Raw genomic sequence first — 17,850 nt, forward strand, 5'->3', positions numbered from 1 at the left:
GAAAAGTGTGACATGCATTTCTATTTGATCCCCCATTCCTCTAATACCCCTAAATAAAGTTCAGTACAACCAGTTTCCTTGAGAAGTCACCTTATTAGCAAATGGAGACTATCTGAGTATAAATTAATCTGTTCTGTGAAGGATTCAGAGGTTTGTTAGTGAACACTGATTGAGATGCAGCATCATAAAGACTGTTAGGTTGAATGTATGTATATTAATGTTCATTCATTATTGTCACTCACATGTACTTTCTGCTGCATTCTAAAAGTCACATGCAGATGTGACTCAGTGTTCAGGAACAGCCTGTACTGAAATTGTTACTTTGATGGGTATGCATTTGCTCCTGTACTGCCTAGCTGAGAATCTCTAAATGTTATACACACTCCCTTTTTTGTAATCTAAAATGTTTGTTTCTCTTCTATATAATAAACTCTGTCGAGACTACACCTCTGTAGCTTCACACTGCAGCTGGTGTCAGTTACCCTCTACCTGCAAGTAGAAAGAGTCTCTGTCTCACTTCTGTTTGATTGACTGTGGTTTGACCTGATCACTCAATCCACCCTAGCAAAGACCAAGGAAGACACCAGTCAGGTTAGGGATTTTGTGGAAGTTGTGCAGAAATTTAAAACAGGGTTAGGTTATAAAACAATATCCCAAGGTTTGATTATTTCATGGACAATTCAATCCATTCACACCAAGGTAACTCTAGAGGACATATGGAGACCCACAGATAAAATGGGACAATGTCTCAATAGGACAGTTGTTAGTGATCCACTTCATTCATTTGGCTTTTATCAAACAGCGCAAGAAGAAAGCCATTGTTGAAAGAAAGCAATGCAAAGAGTTCTGTAGTGGAGACAGTAAACATGTTGAGCAACGTGGCATGCCTGGTCACACAAGACCAAAATTTAACCTTTTGGCCTACAAAAAACACTATGTGTGGCAGAAAACTAACTCCCCTCATCTCCCATGAACAGACCATCCCCAACCAAAAACATGGCAGTGGTAGCATCATGCTGTGGGGATGTTTTTCTTAATAGAGATGGAGAAAATGGTCAAAGTTGACTGAAAGAGATGGAGCTAAATATACAATAATCCTGGAAGAAAACCTGTTAGAGGCTACAAAGGTTTGGGACTGGGCCAGAGATTCATCTTCCAAACAACGACACTAAACATAAAACCAGAGCTACATTGAAAGGTTTTAGATCAGAGCATACTTGTGTTTGGGTGGTTCAATAAAAGTCCAGAATTAAATCCAATTTAAAATTGATGCTCACAGATGCTGTCCATCATATTTGAAAACCAATTTTCTTTCAATTTGTATCCACTCCATAATTATTGTCTCCTTTTTTTTGGTCTATTACATAAAATACTAACAAGATAGATTTATGTTTGAGGTTTAAATATAAAAAAGTTCAAGGGTTTACAAATACGTCTGCAAAGGTCTGTATATGTGTGTGTGGGTGTGTGTGTGTGTGTGTGTATGTGTGTGTCTGTATTATCAGAATCAGAATCAGAAAAGCTTTATTGCCAAGTACGTTTTTGGACATACAAGGAATTTGTTTTGGCGTAGTTGGTGCAATACAATACAAATTAAACAGTATAAACATATCTACAATATAATATAAATATATGTGCACAGTTTTAAGTGAGTGAGAGTATCTGGGCTTTATTGTTTGCTTGCATAGTGTCCTGCTTTGTGTTTACTTTTCTGTATTATGAGTACTTCTAAATGATCTTCTCTTGTTAGGATCTTCACCACAAATCTTTGTATTTATCACATTATTTGTCTTTCAATGTCTTGCAGTGTGCCAAGGAAGGGTTTCTGTCTTTGTTGCTGTTTCTAATCAACCTGCAGGGTGCACTGTTCTTGCAGGTAGAAGTTTTGCACCACTTGGACTATGTTCCATGAGTCCCTGCTTTATTTACAGGAACATTTTCCTGGCACATTTGAGCTGAGGAAACTCACAAAGCAACACAACCCAAGACGTATTATTATAACCCTGTTGATACAAAACAAAGGATGTAACAGTAAAATGTAGGGACGATCAGAAGATTTAAGATGAAGGGAGATCAGGATAGAAATAATTAAGGCATTGAAGCAACTGTAGCTCTTCACTTCTTTTCCTTCTAAAAGGGTGAGATGACCCCTGAACTATTTATAGGCAGGAAATGGGGGCTTATGCGGATTAGTTAAAAATAGAACATGTCTTAGCAGTGCATTTCACAGACTGCGCATAAGCTTTTAAATATGCTTGTTATAGTGAATTAGTCTTTATCTGCTGGGGAAACATGTCAGTGTATGATGCCATAAAAAGATCCAGAAAATCAAGGTCACCCCAGCAAAGGGTTTAAAAATACCCTCCAGCGTGTCTGCATATGGAGCCGCTCAGACATTCACATTGCAACAGAGGTGGCCGGAGCACTGTGGGATATTTCCCGGCATCCATGAGGCTGCCTTAATAATCAGAGGAAGAGCTATTTTTCAAAGGTATTGTTGCTTCGGAGACCTTTGAGGCACCACAGGAGGAGATCAGTGTTGCTGTTCTGTGGTAAAAGTAAAGAAGCGATTGCGTAGGTGGAAGTGGCTTGGACAATAACCGTCAGTCTGCCCTTCCCATAGCAAACTTGATTTCCTGTTGCCCTGTTTTTTTTTTTTTGTCTTAGTTCCTTTGAAATCCATGAATTAAGTTTTGTTTGCACCTTTGAATCATTAATGAGGTTAGAGAAGCTGTAATCTTAACTGCTTATTCTACCAATTTACCTTTCTTAATATGAAGAGATGTAACTGAAATAAAATGTTATTAAAACTGTGCAAAAGAATTAAGAAGCCTAATCTCTCTATTATGATAATCAAAATATTTATTCTGTTCTGATTATTCAGATGGTAGTTCCGAGGCAAGACGATGCTTGATTATCAACTCATAATCAAGTTTAACAAGCAGAATGAATCAGGAAAATGCCTCTGAACAGAGAACCTTTGTTTAGTTTTTAACCCATGTGGTATTTTCTAAGGTCAGCTAAGTAGAGCTGAATTACACTAAAAATCACATGTGTCTTGCTTGGGCCTTGTGTTTGTATGACGCAGTTGCTTCATTTTATTTCCTGAGGCTTTTCAGGCATATCACCATAAGAGCTCCTTCTCTTTACTGTGTTAATGAATCATTAATCAATTTGTATTTTCACTTTCCATTTTGACTCCAAATAATCAGAAAAACATTGAAATTAACAAAAACATTTATTAAAATTAGTTTCCGCTTCCTCCAAGACTTCTGCAGTGCAGAAAATGTGAATGTATGAAATAACTGTAAGACACAGAACATCATGAGATTTGCTAATATGTGGATGTGATCTAACAAGCTGTGCTGATAAGACAAAGGTGGGTTCACACTGGGCAGTTATTGGACATCAAGACAAAATCTTTCATTGTAAAAGTTTTGTGAGGAAAGTTTCTGTTCATGAGCTCGACTCTGCGGTTTGTATTTGTGATTTTCAGTGTGACAGACTCTCATGACTAAAGACAAACTATGACAAACATGACACATTGTGCAACATTGTAAAGTGTGAATGGACAGAAGTCCTCTGTTGCCCAATGTGTTGCACAATCCGGCATCATCTGTCATGAACGGGTTACTGTTAAGGTTTTATAACGTCGAGCACATTGTGATCCTTTGAAGTCCTGTATGATCTTTACAATGACACGGGATGTGGATGCTTAAGAGTTTTCCACCATAGAAAATGACTTTCAGAATGATGAAACAGTGAACAGCGGAAAGTAGACATCAGTTGTCTCTGACCTGCTCAGCTGAGACTGTGCTCTTCTTTAGACATATAACAATGTGTGGGAGCACAGTTAAAACTCTAGTCTTTAAAAGCAACATTGGAAGCAAAGCATAATATTTATGAAACAAGCTAAATACCTTTCATTACATTTAATCTCTTCTCAATAACTATTTATCACTAAAGACTTATCAATACAGCGAGGACGCAAGCCAGTGTTAGACTTGTACCTTGGCAAACTCCTCCACATGCAAAGATCCTCAGTGGAAGAGAGATGCGTGTTTAATGAAGAAAAGTTATTTGTATTCATTTAGAGATTCCTCTCAAAATAACATGCCAGAGGTAGAGCAGGAGTGTGAAAATTCTTCCGGCTGTTTACGTTACAGATTATTATAGCGCTGCCCTTTCCCCCGCCTGTTTCTGCATACTATTCTCTGACACTGCATTCTGGCTGAAAGTCAGTTTTTACACCTAAATAAACAAAAGCCTTTAGATCAGGTGACACAATTTTGCTTGAAAGTCTACTGGAAATACCGTCACAGCTTATTTTCTTCCTCTAGGTAAATTTCACCCCAACCCATGCCAAGAGAGTATATAATACAAGTTGCTGTCATTGAAAACCAGGCAAGAGTGAAGATCTGAGTGATATCCGCACAGCTTTGGTGAGTCAGTACAAGACACAATCACAATAATGGAGACCATGGGATGCTGATGAAATGTGCTGGGAATTGTAACTTCATTTCTTAATCCATTTTAATTAACAAAATGAAGAACCTTTAAATGTTATGCGTTTTTTGAAAAGAAAATATTTTTAAGTTTTTTTGATTGATACACATCTATATATCTGTATGTCTAAATACCTTTTAGGTGGATAGTCTCTAATGTAAATCGTATAAATAAGGAAAAGCATTCAAAACAACATTTGCAACAGCATACAAAATGTATCCTTTAAGTGCATTAAATGCAATCTGTTTCTAATCTTAATGATTAATCTTTAAAACCCATTGTGATTTCAGTCTTGACTAAAATAACCATCATTATGATTTTTCTCCATGATCGAGTGCCCCTAGTTTCAGGGAAAAATACCATAAGCTAAAAGCTCACTAACATACCAGCTGACAATAAAAACAGTCTTTTGAAATGCAAAGGCTTCTGGTCCAAACATTTAAAGTAAAAGAGAAGCATTGGTTTATTTTGCAATGAGACACAAAGCAGGACAACATGGAAAAAGTAGGACATAAGCAGAGTTGTTCATGAGTAGCTCCAGCGTTGTACAACAGCTTCATGGACAAACAGTTAATCAATGATTTCTAGCAGAGATGAGCACATTGATCAGTAGAAATGCAGAGAGCTGGCCTCTGTTTCCAGTCTGCCTTTGTGCCGCATGTCTATTTTTAGGAAGCCCATGGCAGCCGATGAAGGCATTTGATCGAGGACCTCAAAGTTAGAAAGCAAACTGACTCAAGGTCAGTTCATAATAAGTGGATGCTTTGAAATTGTGTTTTTTTTGTGGCTTTCGAGCACTGTTATTGTTTAATTCTTTAAGTTTGTGTATTTACATTGATTTATCACTGCGCTTTAATGGTGCCCTCTCCGGAAACAGAGACTGTTGCCCACGTCTAACTGTGTTATGAGCTGTATTGCAAAACTTTGCTGAAAATGTTTCTCAATTAAATTGTAGACATGACTGCATTTTAATGTGTTTTAATGCTTTTCATGTTATTTGATCCAACCTGTTAAGTGCAACCCATACCACCCTCAACATCCACCAGGAAATTCCACAGCACGCCAGACAGAATAACCCAATAAAAGCAGGAGCACCTGAATCATTAGCGGAGGAAACATGCTCACATACCTCACCCAGATGTACAAGCTAATTAGATTTTACCATCAAATCAATGGTTATGGTGCCTTTGTGTTTTTATGAGCCCTTACCACAAGGTAAAAGAAGAAAAGGGCTGTTTGAAGTGACAAAGCTTCAGTCTGGGCTCCTAACAGGTACACTGGGCTCTGTTGGTGAGCAGACTTTGACTTCACACCACAAATTGATCTAAGATCCTCACCGCACTTAAGAATGACTCATCATGGGCTGATGTAATTGGTGTAGAAAGGTGATTTCCCCTCTGTGCCCGGATTGCCCTCAGAACTGTGAGGTGGCCTCTAGAGAAACAAAACTCAGGAGATGGGGTGGGGCTGCTGGTGTGCATGGCGACACGTGGGAAGATGCAATTATCACGGATTTGTTCCATTGGGTAGGATGGACAAATCGGCACCTACACAGAATCACATCCGCCACTCTTCTCCCCAGGTGGCATGATGAAATCTGCGTAACTACAGCCTATAGCTTTTAAGTTCATTAAACACAGGACAACAAAACATTCTTGATTCATCCCCTCCCACACTCGGGTCATGCTCTTTTAAGATGGAACAAAATGCTCTCCGGGTCAGATCGAGCAAGATAGGAGGCGTGGCGTTTGTTCCCTTCTCACTGTTGCAACTCTTCTCTCTTCTGTTGCAACACTTAGATTCTGCTCCCCTCCTTCATCTGCAGTCCGCCTCCCTGCTGGGTTTCATCATGCACAATGTGTCACAAGGCTGCAGTGCTATGGTGATTAAGCCAGAGAACTTTGGAACTTGATTTGGATCGGGTGCAGTCATTGTTGTAATGTGAGTGGGCTCGGTTTTTAGGGAAATGGCACGAGGGGAAATATCTGTCTCTTACTTTTATAGGTTTGTGGAGATGATTATAAGCACCAGTACCATAATGAAGTGTAAAAACAGTGCTGAGCTAAAAGATTTAGCTGCCTTACCCATATCTTTTGTTTTAGCGTTTTTCTCACACCTATATGTATCATCAAACTAATTTTAGTATCTGCCAAAAGACTATCAAAACAAACCTACCCCTGTGTGAAAAAATATTTGCCCTCCTTGTTAATCAACTGTGATTATGATTTAACTATGAATAGGCCCATTTTTTGGATAAATTTTCTTACAGGGCCAGGTTGGTTTCAAATAGCTTTTTTCCCCTAATAAATAAATAATTTGAAACTACTTCCAGTATTCACTCTGGTTATCTTTGTCTGATCAGAAAATTAGATCTATTTATATAGATATTTATTTATCAAAGATATTTAACTATGACAAAGACATAAACAGAATAAATCTATAAGGGAGCAAATACTTTTGTTTAGCACTGTACACTGACAAGTTTAACTTTGAATTGCTTTAATTGCCATGAATTTTGTAGGAATTCCCTGTTTTTAACCCTCTTTTAATCTCTTTATTTTCAATATTCCTTTTACTTTAATTTATGTTGCCACTGTGCTTTGAAGACAGATCAACATCTAAATACGCAGACACTCACACAGATACTCTCAGAGTTTATGTTTGATATGAGGGAGGTGATAGACAGTGAAGTCCTGGCCCCTGGAGCGCAGAGCAGTGGCTCTCCAGCAGAGATGCTGACGTTCAATGCTTTAGCAGGACTAAAGGCAGACAAAGGCCACTAGTGACGCAGTAGGAGCTTTAATGGGCTTGCCACATTGCAGGTTTACTGGACTTTGCTTATTGGGCAGAGCTATTTCCAATCCCGCAATCCCTGATCAGCCTCAGGAAGCTCGTTATAAATAAAAAAAAGTGTAGGTTAATCACAGCTAAGAGAAGTGGGTTGTTTTTCAGGAACATGCAATGGGCAATGACTGAAGCTTTTCAAGAAGATATTTTATGTTGACTCTAGTAATGAATTCTTTGTTACTAAGAAAAGAGCAGAAAGTTTATTTTTTGTTTCTATTCAGGCACAAAACACATAAAATATTGATGTAAAACAAAATTTTCACTGCAGTCTTGCAGTTGGGTGCTTGGCAGAAATACCACTTGTAGGTTGCTTACTGTGGTTTTAAAACAGCATTTTAATAATAGTGAAGCGTGGCCCCCTTTAGTTTTCCATGTAGGTGGTGTTAGTAACTTGAAATATTCCCATGCAGCAGAATTTCTCTTCCTCGTATGCAAGAGAATGGTGTAGTTGCCTCATTTGAGCCTTCTGGTCAGCAGTGCACAGCACAAGGTGGGGGAGGGGTGCGCTTCATTATTCTCTCCTCCCAACAGCCGGGGAAAATCCAAGTCACTCCTGATCTGGTATCTCATTTGAAAGACTTTAAATGGTTGAAATTGCATGATGGAAACGTTTAGTGATTTTAAAAACTAACTTTTTAAAACCTTTGGATACCTTGATACCGGTAACTGGCCTATGCCAAACCCCAATACCAAGATATACAAATTACTCTGAACATAATCTCAGAAACACTTATTGATCTCTGTTAGTTCCCTGTTCACCTTTAGTGCTTTTTAATGTACTGACCAGAGATCCAAACAGATACTGTAACTTGAGCTGCTATGAATAACTAAATGCTCAGCTCTTCATCTTTTCAGTCGAGATGGCGATACTGAGTTCTTCTGTGTGACATAAAATTGCATTCTAATTCTGCAAAACCTTGGTATAGCCTGATACCTAGCAACTCCCCAATAAAACTCCATCTCTGTGCAAATGGAAATAGAAATTCCTGTCATGGTAATAGTTATTCATATCACTGCAACAGTCTCCTTTTGAGCAGTTCAGCCTCAGTGTATGGGGAGGCCAGTCCAGGGTTACAGTCAGCCTGCTCTGACAGCTAATATGACAGATGGAGCTTTGGGTCTTTAGCAATCTTTACCATGGAGTTGAGTGCTTGTTACCACGCTCACCAACCTGGCCCACAGTAATTTAAGACTGGTTCAACTCTGATGCGATGCGTAAATGTTCACAATAAAGGTTGTAGTTTTGCACAATAGTCTGTTCCGATATTCTACTATTTGGTTTCTCTTTTATTATAGTGAGTAAACAAAGTTTGTTACTTTTCTGAATTCGGCAGGTATCAACATCCACATAGACTAAACACAGTAGTGCTTGTTTATAAAATGGCAGCAATCACACAGCACATATCATACATTAGACTCAGGGTTATTATATGCCTGCAGAAAGCCAGCAAGCTGTGCATTTCCGTCTTGGCTTAATGGCTGTGCAGTGATAAAAGGCTGGAGGGGGTTAAATGTTTGTCCAGCTGAAACAACACAGTAAAAAACTCCTCTGTGTCTCTCCTATTCCAGTTGTCAGAGCTCCGGACCTAAAAATAGCAGCGCTGGCTCCACGCCCCTGGCAGGGGGACAGGTCAAATTATGAAGGAAGATGAAAAATTTAAAGGCGCAGGCTGCTTGGCCACAAACCCAACCCTGCATCAGTGGTCAGATTGGACATTTGACTTAGCTTTTAAGGGACCGAGTCAAATGGTGTTAGCTGTGGATCTTGGTTTTGATATCAGTTGAAATAACTCTGCAAAGGGATGTAAAAAGCATCAGAACTCAAGTTTATATAAATGTAAATGTGGATAAAATATATATTTTTAATCCAACATTAAACACTATCGAGGATATTTCAGGCAATAGGATTTTACATCTTAAAGAGGTGTTCTTAACACACTTTGAGGGGTTTATGTAATTAAGATCATGCTGTAATGCCATCTTACACTTGGCTTCTTTGGTGAGCTGAAAGCATGCTTCCTGAGTCGCAGTCCTACCCTGGATACACACTGAACCTCATGCATACCCCGGGCTAACACAGCGAGGTTACGAGCTGTATCTTAAAGAAACATTTTGTTCATTTACTGTCCTAACAGATTGCTCCTTCTACCATGAATTTGTTTTTCCCCTTACACCTAACACACACATGTAAAGTTAAGGCGTCTTTTTCTTTTGGAAACATCAGGGTAAAAAAAAGAGGGCTCATCCTATTCCTGCACCTGAGAGAACAAAACAGAGACATAAATAGAGTGAGAGACACTGGTTCAACAAATCAGAAAGGAGAGATAGCAGGAGGATTCAAGCCTCCATCTGCAGAGAGCGAGTCAGGAGACATGCCTTCTGGCAGGAGCTGAAGAAGACAGCTGTGTTTGGTGTGGTATTTTTAAACGCATCAATGCTGCTCCAATCCCTGCGCCTCGCCTGACCTATTTTTAGCCAGGGCTGGCCATTGTTCTATTTCTGTCACCTGTGAGCCCCTCAGTTGTTGATTCACATGCAAATGAAGCTCGCTCTCTCCCCGGCTTGCATTGCTGCCTCTGCGAGGTGCTCAGAGCACACAGCTTTCACTGCAACTCAGCTTTACATTTTCCTCTCTGCCTGGACACTCTGCCGGGGAGAGAAAAAAGACAGGGACATAGGCAGATAAAAGAAACAGGAGCTTCTGCCATCTTTCTCCAAACACTGTGTTGGTGTTTGGATCAGACCGAAGCAGGACTCCCGGGAAAGTAGCAGCCCTGCCGAGCGAGAGAGACGTGTGTAGTTTTTGTGTTAGTGCTTTACAGTTAGAGTAGTTCCTCAGAGGAGGAGGCAGAGGAAGAGGAAGGGAGAGAGTCGCCCGTCGTCGTGGTCTCTCCTCCCCTGAGTGGCTGAGGGGTGGCTCTTGGTGACAGGAAACGCAAGGCTGGCGATGAGACCTGAGCTCTGAGTGGAGTATGCTGCAGACGATTTACGAGGGCGAGTCAAGTTTCTCCACAACAGAGGGGCGCGTCGGTCACCAGCAGCTCCCCAACCAGAGCAAGATGCACAACATGAACAACTCAGGTGATCTCATGCTCCGCTGTCTCCGCTCATCCTGAGGACTCTATCCTCCTGTTTTTCCTGCTCTTTTGCTTTTCCCAAATCCCTTCTACCCTGTGTGCTTCTCATGCACATACCCACTTCATCTTTCTGTCTCACTCTTTCAACTGATGTGCGCTTTTTCCATGTGAGACATCTCAGCCTACTTGGAGCAGAAACTTTTTCCTGAATCAAGGTATTTTCTCTGCCATATATTGCTGTATAAATTGCTTGTCTGAGTGGGGTTCTGAAAAGAGGCATAAATATAAGTGCTTTCTGTTCCTGTTCACTTATACCAGAAATGGAGTTAACTCTGTTCCCTGTGCTTGTAGCTCGCTTAAGTGACTCACTGCGAACATGACAGGGGTGCTGGGTTCTGTAAGCTTCCATGTCTGTGTGCACGTTTCAGGGAACAGGAAGGAAAGTTAAAGAAATACCGAATGCTGGGGGATATCTGAAAGGTTTTTTTTTTTTCTGGACATTTACCACCAACTCTGCAGCTGTTCTATTTTGGGCGTAGGAATTGAATTGAAGAGTACGTGGCTGACATCAGAATGAGTAACATCTATTTACTGTATCGACTCAAGAGCAACATGAGTCATACTTTTTTTCTGTTTCTTTGTGTGGCTGCTGACAAAACTCAAAAGTATCTGTAGAAATTATGGCAGAGTTGAAACTGTTTTGTGAAACTATTCTACAGTTGGGTAACTTGCTAAAAAAAAGAACACTAAAGGTTTTTAGCGAGTTATATGTACATTTAGATTTTATAGCTGTTTTTTAAATTGGCTGTAAATGTTTTAGTATTGAAAGTGAAAAAGAGTGCATACAACAGATTTAAGACAAGATAGGATGATAGAGTGATGACAGATTCAATAGTTGTCAATAGAGCAGGTTTTTTAACAATCCGGCTATAGAGGAAGGGGGTTACTCTATTGTCTTGCTGCTTTCAAACCAAACAAGACCCGCGTAGTATTAGCACTTTGAATTCAGGCTCCTTGCTTATTCTGTGGGTCAGCTATTCTTAGGCGAGTTATTTTCAGCTTATGGTATTAGCCTGCTAAGATTAGGCGTCTGTGCGCGTTATCATTCCATCTTAAATGCTTCTGATATAACCGCCTCAGAACAGATATTTATAGAGAATTCTGCCGTTTGCCTGTTTTAATTTGTTCTTTCCACTTTAGAACAAACCACATGACGATGACTAACATTATCTCCACCAAAATATGGCTCTGTGTGGAAATGAGAGAGTTCATTAGGATCCACTGGTTGTTTGTTCATAAAGACGTGAATCAATTTATGTTATTTAGTCATGAAGAGAGCATGTAAAGAAGCTTCTGTATTGGTTAAGTTGGTTATTTGTGATTTCTTTGTCTGAAGCATAGTTCTCATCCTTCTTCCTTCCTGCTATTACACTTCAAGTGGATCAGAGAACCATGGGGCTTAATCACGATTTTATGTTGATTGGCATCAGGAGCTATTATGGTTCTATTAGGAAAAAAAAGTGATCATCAGGTGGCTTGTCAAACAGAAAGAAACTATCGAGTTTCCCCTTTTGCTCAAAATATTATGCAAATATCACAAAAAGGGACCTTTCAGAGAAGAACAATGCAGCACCCTTCAAGTCCACTTATGCACGTCCTGGATCTATTCAGGTAGTGTGCGTTTGAAGTGTTTACTGCAGAAGAGACACAAATCTTAGTGTCAGTGCTGCCTGAAAACTACATAATTTAAAGAGTAAAGAGGTTCAGAGGACAAAAGAGCTGCTAAGAATACTTTGGAGGTTTCTAAATTCCTCTTCCTGCTGTTAATGCTAAGTGACCTTTTTGTTCCTGTTGAAGCGATTTTTATGGTTCTTGGAAGTCTATAAATGGAAAAATGATCCATTTTATTATTACATTGATCAGATTGATTTACTGATTATGTACACGGAAGCCAATGTTGCGCCCATATAAAGCAGCGGATCCCAAACTTTTCAGCTTCAAATCTGCAAGAAAATAGTGGAAGAGACTAGTGACACAGACTAATGAAGTAAGTTAAGCTGCTGTAACGTTTGTTGTAGCATATAAAGCATTAGCATTTTTTACAGTTGTTTTTCTTATTTAGTTGGATTTCTGACTAGGATTCCAATTTGTTGATTTTTGTCCCCAACCTTTGGAAAAACTGCTACAGAGTAAAGGAAGGTACAAACAAACTTTAGCAAATAGCACTTCTCAGTCATCAGGCATCTACATGGTTTCCTTTTGTCCTCGTGTTTAGTATACATTGCATTGTGTGTTGTTGTTGTGTAAGTGATTTGAGGTAATAGCAGGACAGGAGACAACTGAACGCTTGGCTTCCTTCAGTCAAAGACCCGCGGTGGCTCAGCTTGGCCCGCTCTGTTAGCAGACAGCCTCCCTAACCACAGCCCTGGCTCAGCTGCAAGGACGAGCCTGCAGTCTTAAAAATAAAGACCTGTTTCCTGCTTTAGACATACCAGCAGCTCAAAATAACAAGGCACTTAATGAGAGATCCAGCACCACATTGCAGTTCCAAGCATCGGCTTATTTTTTTGCCCTCAAACATCTTCTGTATCTCTGTTTCTATTTATAATGACAGACAGGGGAATTTAGATAAGCAGCCCCTATCGGTTTCAGTTTGAATGCACACATACATTCATGTTTACTGCGTGTTTTCTTTATCTCTGTAGCCTAAACTGAAAATTAGCTCATATTCAATCGAGATACTCTAAATGTATGCTGCTTTTAATCAAAAATATGTAAAAATACAAGTAATATTGTACATGTAATACATGTATATTTTCTTTCATTTATGTTCTTAGATATGCACCTATCTACTCTGTCTTGTGACAGTTCAACCTCCCCTTTGGGGGTTGAATAAAGTCTTATCCTAATCATAATGCTGAAATTTCGCTGTGAAAACATAAAATTTCAACTTTACATCTTTAAATTTTGCTTTTTGCAAACACAAATTTGAGGCAATGTTAGTTGTATATGATATCATATGATATGATATGCACAGATCAGTTAACCAGACATAGGAATCAGACTGCTTTTCTCTGTTAGTATTTGACTGGCAGTTCAAATACTAAGAAATATGTTTTTATCTTCCCCTGTTTTGAAAGGCATTAACACTAAGAACTATCACCATTCTCAGTCTATAAATACATTAACCACTATTCTTCAGTGATTGAATATAATAAAAATCAGATAAAGTTTATACTTTTATGCATTAATGGGGATAGTCTGCTAAATCTTTGGCAATTATTTTGCAAAGAACCTGCTGTATAGTCATTTAAAATGTGATACCTCAGGAAAAAAAATAACTTGAATTGGTCAAAATTAGAATTGCCAGGTCAGACCTAAAAATACCAGAAATAGGTATTGGCCAGAAAACACCAAAGGGCTGCATTTCTGTTTAGTATAGAAATTTTACTGCTTTTAATGTAGATTCCAGAGCCCCAATATATTTTAACCTATTTGTTTTTTGGTCTTTTTAGAGGATTTGCTATCTTATTTGGAAAGGCACGATGATGCTTGAGTTCAATAAAAACTTGCTAAAGTGAAATGTTGCCTTCCAACCCCCTCACGTGCAATAGTAGCATAGTGCCTCTTGTGATGTGTGTTTCTTTCTTGGATGGGAACCTGCTAATGTGGTCTGAGGCAAAAAAGGCAGCCATCCAACATCTTAAATTAAGGCTGTGATTGTCACTCTAAGCACCAGCAGGGCTAATGAGAGGCAGATTGGTTATAGGAATAAACACTTTGAGGACACTGGTGGTGCGATGCTGCAGTGGGAGTGTGGTCACAAGCAATGAGTCACCCTATATCCCTCTTGGCAGGACCTCCATTGGGAGAGGCATTTGGGCACAGTACAGGGTGCTTGTTCCTCCCCCAGTGCTAAAAGCAAATTTTGGAGCTGTCATTCTTAAAACTCTTGTTTACCAACGCCTATAGGTCCTTCTGTGCGCTTTCACAAATCAAGAGGCACCCGATATAAAATGTTCCCTGCAGGGGTCAAGTGTCACAGACTGGCCCACTGTCTGACAAGACGCAGATTTTTCTACTGAGTGAGGACTTCAAAAATGAGCTAAACATTATATAAATGTGACACTGCATTTATTTTTGCCTGTGTTAAATCAAGCGGGCGGCCTCACAACTCTGACATTCTTTTGCATGTCATCTATATTAAGACCCTGCTCAGAAAAACATTTAAAATTAGCCCCAGCTTCTGCTAGTTCTGCTTTCTCCTCTGCCTGTGGATTATTTTTACAAAATAGGAACACCAGATTTCAGTTCATGTCTGTCCAGGCTGCAGGTTGAATTAATAAATGAGCTGTTAGTTGGAGGCATCACAAGTCTGATGTATTGTGTGGTTTGAAAAAAGGACAAAGAAGCTTTCTGGTACCCTTGTTTCTGTGTCACTTATGAGAAGGGAAGCTAAAAATCACACATATCAAAGATTAAGGCTTTATTGTTTCTATAACAGTGTTTGCTTACCTTAAGGGCCTTGTTGTGTTCCCTCATCACTGTCACTATTCTTTTCAACATGGTGAACATTGAACAGACAGTAATAGATGCACATGAGGCTATCGAAGCTTTCCCATCCTCTTAAACCACCAAACAGAGATTTTCTGATGGAGGCTCAGCTTGACGTGCCGATTAAAGTGGAGATCCTTAATGCCAGTCACAGCCAAGATACAAAATGAAATATGAGATTAATTAGATCTCCCAGCAGGGATTTTATGCGTTTTTCGTTTTTCGTCTTTCTTTTTTTTTTTTTTTTACTTTGAGTGGGGGGCTATAGGACCTATTAGACAAAAGTAGCACTGAGGCTGTCTGCCTCCCTGAGCTGTTCTTGGGTTCACTGGTTCACAGCAACCGTTACAAAAAGCTCCTTTGTCAAGTATTTACAAGCTAAGATTAATATTCTCTGTCAGGAGAGAAGTGGCTGTTCTACAGGTGCCTGTTCAATGCGTCTGCCATGTTGTTGCCCTTCTCTGTCAACCGATTAAAGTTGTTTTTAGAGCACAGAGAGAGAAAATGACAGCGCCGGAGTCCCTTCTGTTTGTCTTCACTTCCTTTGAAAATGTTTTAAGTCACTCTCCCCGTTGATTTTGAACCGAGTTGTTGGAGGCTTTTCTAACATCTCCTCTCATTCTGTCTCCGGCTCGGGACTCCTTTCTTATATAAGAGCTGAAAAAGCTGATATAATAGTCAACATGTCACATTGCACACTGTAGGCAGGAGATGACATGCAGTGAGACTTGATATCCGCAGAACAGGGAGACATAATTACGTCGCCAGCGTTGCCATGGCAGCAGCAAGTTAGGGTGGTGGATATTGGGGAGGGTGTGTGCGTGTGAGTGTGTGTTTGTGAGAGAGAGAGAGAGAGAGAGAGAGAGTGTTTGTGCGGAATGGGGGGGTTGTCACAGACTGGGATTGCGCCACTTGCTTTTATGTTTCTATTTTTAATCATGCACATGGAAGGGTGGCAGAAGTAAAAAATACATGACAAAACAAATGAGCACCAGTGAGCTTCACAACATCAGAGAGCAGGAGGGCACTGCTTTTCTGCTCAGATATGCTGTGGATTTTGTCCTCTTCACAAGCCCCGTTTTATTTTCGTTTAAAGTTTAGATTTATTACAGGGCCTTTGTGTGGATATTTGTGTAACAAGTTATTCAGGCTTAGTTCTTCCAGTAACAGGTGGAGTAACAGCACTGCTGATGTTCTCTCAAATGTGACCCCTTGAGAAGATTAAGGCAACGAAACGACTCAATAAATCTCCATCCAGCCCCTGGAATTTTAAGTAGGTAGATTCAGTTACTGCAGAAACGTACACTTCCTTGCAAAGTATTCACATCTCTTGTTGAATAAAACTGTGGCTTAAAAAAATAAAAGTGTGGCTTACATATGATTTTAGCCCCCTTACTTTGATACCCCTACATAAACTTCAGTTCAACTAACAGAAGTGAGTCCACCTCTCTGTGAGGTAATCTCAGTATAAATGCACCTGTTCTGTAAAGGCATCAGAGGTTTGTTAGAAAAGATTAAAGAGACAGAAAAATGTTCTGGCCTAAATACAAATTGATATGCTTGCCAGAAAACACTACTCATCACCCCAAGTCCACCATCCCCAAGCTGAAACATGTTGGTGGGACAGCAAAGCTGGTCAGAGTATATTGAAAGATGGATGAAGCTAAACACAGGAATCCTGGAAGAAAACTAGTTAGGTGCTGCAAAAGACTTGGGACTGGTGAAATATGGTGGTGGTTGCATCATACTGTGGACATGCTTTTCTTCTTCTAGAGGCTGCTTCAGCTTCCAGCAGAGCTACGACCCCAAACATAAACAGCCTGAGGTACAATGGAATGGTTTAGATTAAAGCACATTCATATGTTACTATGGTCTAGTGAAGGTCCAGACCTAAATACAATTGAGAATCTGTAACAAGACTTGAAAATTTATCTTCACAAGTGCTCTCCATCCAGTCTGGTTGAGCATGCAAACAGCGAATAATTACAAGGTTTCAGTATTAAGATGTGCAAACAGATGTACCAACGAGAACTTGCAGCTATAAATGAAGCAAAAGCTGGTTGTACAAAGTAGGGACAATGAAAACTGCAATAAAAAAAGCATCACTGCATTCAGTCAGATCCTCACATACACACAAGTTGCTACAAAATAAACTTAGCCTTTATTAAAATGTCTTCATCACTTCACACATTACATTAAGTAATAGGGGCGATCATATTATAATATGTCAACGTGGCATTGATTGACACTTTCATGGCAGGAGCAGTGAAGAAATTGTTGAAACAACAAAAGTAAAACTACCAACAACAATATCAGCTTTTAGGATTTACCAACACCATCAGTTCATCGTTATTATTAAAGCAATCACAAATTTTTGTCTCCATTAATTTTTTTCATGGTATATGATAAGCTATACATAATTACCCATACCTAGTATGACATATTAATTCAGGGGGCCTAAATACAAACTCAGGCTATATCTTTCAGGTTTGTAAGAAATGTACAAACCCCTGTACAATTTTCCTCCCATTTCACAATTATGCACAACTTTGTGTTGGCCAAATACATCAAATATGTACAAAATAGTGAAGACTGTAGTCTGTAATGACGCAAGATGTGAAAAAGTTCAAAATGTGTAAATACTCGCAAGAAACTGGAGATTGTCCTGAAAGACTTTGTTCTACAGATGAGTACATTAAGAAGCAACTTGATCTGATGTGTTCAGATGGGAACAGTTGTGGGAATTAGATGAAGAAGAATAAATACAATGTGCAAAATATCGAACAATCACTAATCATCCTCTGGAGGAGGAAGATGAAGTAAATCTGTGTCCACGTTCTTTGCCGGCCATTGATTTTCTCTACAG

At 39.5% G+C, this 17,850-nt stretch overlaps 1 protein-coding gene across 6 annotated transcripts in view; it reads left to right on the forward strand.

Moving 5' to 3' along the window:
* hdac9b (histone deacetylase 9b) overlaps positions 1-17,850 on the forward strand; it is a 46,247-nt gene that overhangs the window by 8,801 nt on the left and 19,596 nt on the right. The window contains exon 2 of one of the 6 annotated variants that reach the window (XM_047360677.1): positions 4,341-4,442. The exons of 1 other annotated variant lie outside the window; for it this stretch is intronic. Coding sequence is in view for 3 of the 5 variants with exons in the window: in XM_047360680.1 (XP_047216636.1) it covers positions 10,326-10,434 (109 nt within the window). In the remaining 2 variants the exon portion in view is untranslated. 4 more of the 6 variants (XM_047360680.1, XM_047360675.1, XM_047360674.1 and 1 more) reach the window with 4 other exon arrangements.

Source organism: Girardinichthys multiradiatus, chromosome 3 (genome assembly GCF_021462225.1).
Source record: "Girardinichthys multiradiatus isolate DD_20200921_A chromosome 3, DD_fGirMul_XY1, whole genome shotgun sequence".
NCBI classification, from domain to species: Eukaryota; Metazoa; Chordata; class Actinopteri; order Cyprinodontiformes; family Goodeidae; genus Girardinichthys; species Girardinichthys multiradiatus.